Here is a 6,309-nt window from a genome sequence, read left to right on the forward strand (position 1 = left end):
GTTAGGACCAGAACCATGCAGAACTCTCCAGGCTTGTGTTCCAAAGGATCTGATCTGGTTTTCTGTCTGTGACGTCATCGTGCGGGTTCCACACGATTACAGCCGGGCGCTATGACGTCACACCCGGTTGTGACGTCACCGCGGCTCAATGGGTCGTAAGCAGCTCTGCTTCTAGTTTTCTAGATCTGCAGCTTCTGCTCTGACGGATCTGGACTGCGGCTGTAAACATCTGGATTTCTGGAGCTGAAAGCCGGTTCTGGTTCTGCTGGGTCTAAGGTGTGGTACCGCAGGTACCAGGTGTTTCCGCTCATAATAAAATTAGTAATAAAGCTGCAGCGCATTCAACCCGCCAGTTCCTCCTTAATTATGGGATGGAATTTGGTTTACAAACTTTGGCAAAAACTTTACCTGCAGCTCCAAACTCCTCTTCCTCACTTCCGGTTTGATCCAGTCGGCAGCAGCCCTCGCGCTCCTTCACCTGTGCGATGACGTCAGGATAGCGTTAGCTGATCATGAAGACAGGAAACAGGGAAATTAAAGTTTTTACAAATTTAAACAAAAGTTTTACCCACAGGACGTCACGAGCCCAGCCTGCTATTGCGGCTGCGCCCTGCGCTTTGTTTTGTTTCCGGTTTGACTGCGCTGACTCAGCGCAGCGCTGACGTCACTACCTGGGCAGAAACTTTTTCTTTGTGTCGATAAATGATATAATGTACGGTGGCCGACAGGTGCAAACGCGCAGCAACAGAGAAAAGATGCAAACAAAAAAGAGACGCAAACAAAAAGCAAATAAAATGCAGCAAACAAAAAAAAAGGGACGATCCTCCTGCTTTGCTCAACCAAAGCAGCAGAAGATGCCTCAGCACTGCGGGATATTGTTGATTGGATTGACGGACTGTTGATGTGAGGGCTCCACAGACAACATTTTGCAAGTAAGATGGACATATTGTGTATATTTTGTGATTAGAATATTACTTTACTGTATGTATGTCCAGCGGTGAGATACCACCTAATGCTAGCTGCTATAGCGCTATAGTCCTTGGTTTTCAGCCCCCGCTCTGAAAGCAAACTGAGATTATCTTAAAAAGTTTCTGTTATTTTCTAACAAGAGCCTACAGCCGTTGCTGCTTTTCTGAACACCCGTTTTAAACATAGACATAATATATTATGTCTATGGTTTTAAAGGATGCAAACCCTAAATTTGGACACAGCTGTTTTTTGTTCGACTCCCTCTGCTGGTCTGGACCACTTCCGTTTGCAGCACTTTTTTATTTGCATCTTTTATTTTGTTTGCTGCATTTTATGGAGCCATCCAGAGACATGGGGATCTTTTTTAAGTTCGTGCGACATAATTGTCGCATGGACTGAACATGAATGGTTTAAAGCAGCCCTTTAAACCATTCAGACGAACACAGCAGAGGCACAATCAGAACTGTCAGATGACTGATTACCCCGCGATAGTAACTCAGAAATAGTCCATGGAAAAACCTTATAAGCTTGTATTAAAGCAGAACGTGCGGCGGCCACCGTAAGAAAGGCTTACAGTATCAACTAGGCCGCATGAACTGATCAGCAGATTATTGCGAGGGAACGCAAAAGAAAAAAAATCCCCATGTCCCCTGGGGGGCTCCCTCAATTTGTGTCTCTTTTTTTGCATCTTTCTCTGTTGCTGCGCGTTTGCACCTGTCGGCCACCGTAATAATCCAGCATGTTTTAGAGGTAAAAAAGCAGCAGAATCACGATATTAAAACTGAAAACTCAACAACGAGGCGAATAAAAAGTAAATGGATAAAATATTATATTTATATTCAGATCCGTGGCGGTTATTTGATTCTGATTACAGAAAACTGTTCACTTTTCTATCAATTACCAACAGATGATCAATAACCTCAGGACTTCCTGTTACCAGGGGCAACCGGCGGGTGGCGTCTGACTTGAGCTGAGACAGGTGGTCATAGGTCAAAGGTCACACCTTTTCAGAGCAGATAGAAATGTTAGAAATCCAGCTGCTGGCATAATTCTGTTAGATTTTAATCAGAACAATTAATTATTGCCTTTATGATCAGTTTCCTGTCGTCAGTTCAGGAGACTCTAGAAACATTTACATATTTTCAGATATTTACGGCTCTGATTAACTTATTTCTATCTGGTCTGATAAAACTCCATCGATAAACTAAATACCAGGAGCCAATAAACATGAATAAACTCCTGCTGCTCATGGAAGCTGAACGTCTTGTGCTGTACCGCTTTTTATTATTTTAAATTTGAAACCAGATGTTTTTCTAGATGGAAACAGGAGTCCTGTTAACTGTAATGTATTCATACTGAGGCTTCCCTCAGATGGAAACCAGCTCTGATCACTGAGGCGATGTGCATTGACCCAGAAGAAATAAACAAACTGATCATAAAATTTAACCATAAACCAGACAAAAATGGAATCAGTTTCTGTTTCACTTCCCACCAGGCAGGAAGCTGCTGATTACAGAAGATCAATAGATGAAACCGATGATGATGATGGTCTTTGTTTCATGATATCATTTATATCAGCGCGGCGCTCTGACCTCTGCAGATGAGATTCATCAGCCCAGATCAATCGATCACAGAGCAACGACCAGCCACAGCAGAAACAGGAAACACTTTATTCAGGTACAAACTGTGTGTGTGTGTGTGTCACAACAGTGCGCTCTTTGTGTACGACAGCAGACACAGTGATTGGTTGAACGATGCTTGAAGCTCCGCCCACCCAGACTCCAGTCTGGAGGAAAGGCGGAGCAACGTCTCCATAGCAACAGCGTCCTGTGACAACGTGCGCAGATGGAGCTGAAAACAAAAACAAGCTGCCGGTAAACAGGAAGCTGGGGCTCCTTCACAATAAAAGTCTGAAGCTGTGCTCCGACTGGCTCACCTTCAAGAACAGAGCCAGGTAAGCGTGAGCCAGGTCGAAGTCCCGCCCACTGGCCAGCATGCTGTCCACCATCTGGATGAAGGCAAGCAGGAGGCTGTTGGCTCCGCCCCCTTCTGACATCAGACAGGTGAGCTCCACGGAAACGCCTGCCGGCCCACAATCCTTCAGGAGCCTCAGCGGCCCATCGACTAGGAGCATGGATACAGGAAGTTCACCACAGATTATCAAAATAAAAGCACTGAGTCTAACTGAAAAAAATATATATTTTTAGTTTTAGTTACTAAAATCTCAAATTTAATTCAAATAAAACTCAAATTGAAGTTAGTTAGAATGATGCTTTTAATTTGAAGGGAAAAGATAGACTCACATGATCCGGTGTCCAGAGCCAACTCCAGAGCCACTGCGAACTCTGACCTCTGCGTCAGCAAACCCCATGGCAGCACCTTAGACTGACAGGAAGCACATTTAGACACCCTGGCTCACGTAACAGAAACAGGCTGGGGAGGGGCTGGCCTCTGATTGGCTTACCTGTGAGTCCTCCTTGGTTGTCGAGGGCAACGCGAACTGAGGCGTCAGACCAGGACGTGTTGGCAGGAAGAAGGGGGCGGAGGGTGGAGCAGCAGGGGGCGCAAGCGGTCTGTTCCTCCTCTGTAAGCAGCAACGACAGGTGAGGGAGGGGTGACCTGATCTCACCTGCAGCCGTCACCACCCAGCTCACCTTGATGGCGTCCAGGTGCAGCAGACTTTTCCACCGAGACTCGGGCATCAGCGACAGTGTCACAAGCTCCGCCCCCAGTTGCTCAGCTGACTGGAACGCATCATCAGGCTCCTCTGAGGTCACTTCCTGTTCAGTCAGGGCGGCGGCGGCGCTGGGCAGCGTCTCCTCCTCTGGTTGGTAGTCAGCTGGGAGGGGGCGGAGCCCCACCGGCCCACACAGGCTCCTATTGGTCCTGGAGAAGAAGAGCTGGACTGTGATTGGCTGAAACCAGACCCAACCAGACGCTGCTCTGTGATTGGTCCATACCAGAGGTAAACGCCCAGGCTGTCCACATGTGCTGTCGCCAGGAAGTCTCCAGTCGGCGACATGGAAACGCCAACCGGCGCCATGGCAACCAGGAAGCAGTCTACCAGACTGAGGAGAGAGGAAGACCATCAATTAACGAGAGGGCGGGGCTTCCTGCTTCTAGTCGATGATGTCACAGCTCACCTGCCAGAGGGGAGGTCCCAGGTCCTGATGGTGCAGTCCATCGCCGTGGTAACTAGCCAGCGGCCATCTGGGCTGAAGGTCTTAGGAGGAAGCCAAGATGGAAGACAAACGAAGACAGCGAGTCAGAACCAACCAGAACCAACCAGAACCAATCAGTTATCAGCAGCTACCCACCATGTCAGTGATGTTGCCATGGTGACCTGCGAACTTCCTGACGATCCGTTTGGTTTCCATGTCCACCACCACCAGAGTGAAGTCGTCCATCGCCATGGCGACCATCCCACTGGAGAAGCAGGGGGACGGGTCAGTGAGCGGGCGCAGAGGGGCGCACTGAGCATGCTCAGTTCCTGTCTAACCTGTCTCTGTGAAGCCTCAGGCTCGCCGGCGCGGCGTTCAGCTTCAGAACCACTTCCTGTTTTCTTGTCTTAAAGCGCCAGAACTTCAGCAGCCAATCAGAGCCGCAGCTGACAGTCAGCTGGTTCAGCGTATCCGTGGCGACGCCTCGCACCACGCCGCTGTGCGCTGCAGGACAGGGGGCGGGGTTAAAGGGACAGGCATTTGGCCGACCAATCAGACGGACCAGGCTCACCTTTCTCCTCGTCACCATAGCAACCACGGTGCAGACCAGACTGCAGGTTGTAGATGTCCACACGTCCACAGGACGAGCCAATCACAGCGAAGTTCCCACAGGAAGTGATGTCAACAGCCTGGAAAGACAGGAAGTCATTCGGTAAACCAACAGGGGTGGGGCTTAAACACACAGTGGCAGGTATTGATGTCACGCCGTTACCGTGGCAACAGCATTCTTCCTGACAGCAGGAGGCTTCAGGTGGTGAGCTCCCATGGTGCACCTGTGGTAGTTCCAGGTGGAGGCGGCGAGGCGGCCGCGGTGGAGCGCCACGACGCCGTCCCAGTCCGACTGGCGAGCGACGGCTGGAGAGGGGGGGCGAGCGAGAGAGAGGGAGGATAAATGTAATTATTGTAACTAACCCCCTTCTAAAATTTAGAAAAAAACAGGGCGGAGCCAAGAGTCACGGCCGAGTTGATGATGGGACAGGGGCGGGGTTATCAGGAGGAAAGAAGCCATGTTTCAATTCATCCACATCGTCGACATTTTGTTTTTCAGAGATCGAAACTAGTGAAAAATTGGGAAACTTTCTGTGCTTCTGCAGCCCGACAGCGAGCCGCCATTAGCCACCGTTAACAGCCACTAGCCACCATTAGCCGTTATTAGCCCCCATTAGCTCCCAGGTAAAACCCACCTGAGGCCAGCACTGTGACAGCAGGAAGTCGCAGCTCTTCGTAGGCCAACCCTTTTTTCTTCTTCTTCTCTTTCTTCTTGCTGATGGATCCTGAAACAGAAAAGCATTTGCTGTATAACCAGCGGACTATAACCATGGCAACCAGGAGAGGCTCATGGTGTTGGACTGACCGTGACCCATGTTCTTGTTGAAACGCTCATGGACGGTGGAGAAGGACTGCAGGGAGCCGTCCTGACCTGCGGGGGGCAGCAGAGGCTCTGGTGAGACTGGGAACCTGACTGGGAACCAGCTGGTTCTCTTACCTGCGCTCAGGATGTTCTTCCCATCGTTGCCATGGTGATGGATGGTGGTGGGCGGAGCGCTGTGGCCCTGCCGGCACCTGAGCAGTCTGGCCCCGCTGCCCTCCTGGTCAAATATCCAGACCTGATGAAGACAAAGGTTAAAGGTCACAGTATGCAAAACTGAGCAACTGGCCACTTCAGGTCGCTTACCTTGATAGCGTTGTCAGCTCCGTTGGTGACCAGCAGCGGCTCTCCATGAAGGAACGTCGCCGCGGCAACTGCAGTTCGGTGGGCGTGTCTCTGCTGGGCGACCAGCTGCTGACGCTCCAAGTCCCACAATGCAATGTGTCCCTGCGGACTGCCAGACGCCATGATGGGAGGCCCGTCTGGGGGAGAGCAGAACACCTGGAATGCCTGGACCCGATAATGCTAACAGATCTGCCAGCAGGTGCTAATGGATGTGCTAACTAGAGGTGTGCCGATCAGTCGGCCACCGATCATAATCGGCCGATTTCCATGAAAAAGTGTGTGATCAGTGATAGCCGATCACACAAACCGACACAAACCCGGATTATTAGCAGAAAGCTAAACAAATAACCCGCAAAGTTATTTAAGTCTTCGAGCTGCGATGTAAGACGCTGGTTCTGCTCTCCT

The 6,309-nt window shown here is 50.2% G+C and overlaps 1 protein-coding gene and 1 long non-coding RNA gene across 2 annotated transcripts in view; one reads left to right on the plus strand and one right to left on the minus strand.

Annotated features, from left to right (window-relative positions):
• The first annotated feature begins 408 nt into the window (after nucleotides 1–408).
• On the plus strand, nucleotides 409–692 carry LOC106943020 (uncharacterized). Its single transcript, XR_001423792.1, has 2 exons — nucleotides 409–480; nucleotides 575–692. It is a non-coding gene; the product is annotated as an uncharacterized LOC106943020 (long non-coding RNA).
• Nucleotides 693–2,616: 1,924 nt separating this feature from the next.
• The window catches only part of wdr36 (WD repeat domain 36), a 10,820-nt gene continuing 7,127 nt past the window's right edge, over nucleotides 2,617–6,309 (minus strand). The window contains exons 8-22 of the mRNA XM_015026363.1: nucleotides 5,866–6,041; nucleotides 5,677–5,797; nucleotides 5,545–5,610; nucleotides 5,375–5,464; nucleotides 4,903–5,045; nucleotides 4,702–4,819; nucleotides 4,469–4,634; nucleotides 4,287–4,395; nucleotides 4,113–4,192; nucleotides 3,930–4,037; nucleotides 3,624–3,855; nucleotides 3,434–3,553; nucleotides 3,273–3,354; nucleotides 2,906–3,093; nucleotides 2,617–2,820 (exon numbers count right to left, since the gene is read on the minus strand). Coding sequence (XP_014881849.1) covers nucleotides 2,671–2,820; nucleotides 2,906–3,093; nucleotides 3,273–3,354; nucleotides 3,434–3,553; nucleotides 3,624–3,855; nucleotides 3,930–4,037; nucleotides 4,113–4,192; nucleotides 4,287–4,395; nucleotides 4,469–4,634; nucleotides 4,702–4,819; nucleotides 4,903–5,045; nucleotides 5,375–5,464; nucleotides 5,545–5,610; nucleotides 5,677–5,797; nucleotides 5,866–6,041 — 1,949 coding nt within the window. The 3' untranslated portion in view covers nucleotides 2,617–2,670. The remainder of the gene's footprint in view (nucleotides 2,821–2,905; nucleotides 3,094–3,272; nucleotides 3,355–3,433; nucleotides 3,554–3,623; nucleotides 3,856–3,929; nucleotides 4,038–4,112; nucleotides 4,193–4,286; nucleotides 4,396–4,468; nucleotides 4,635–4,701; nucleotides 4,820–4,902; nucleotides 5,046–5,374; nucleotides 5,465–5,544; nucleotides 5,611–5,676; nucleotides 5,798–5,865; nucleotides 6,042–6,309) is intronic.

The sequence above is a fragment of the Poecilia latipinna genome, unplaced genomic scaffold (assembly GCF_001443285.1).
Source record: "Poecilia latipinna isolate Pla-1442-1.1 unplaced genomic scaffold, P_latipinna-1.0 Scaffold4784, whole genome shotgun sequence".
Classification (NCBI taxonomy): domain Eukaryota; kingdom Metazoa; phylum Chordata; class Actinopteri; order Cyprinodontiformes; family Poeciliidae; genus Poecilia; species Poecilia latipinna.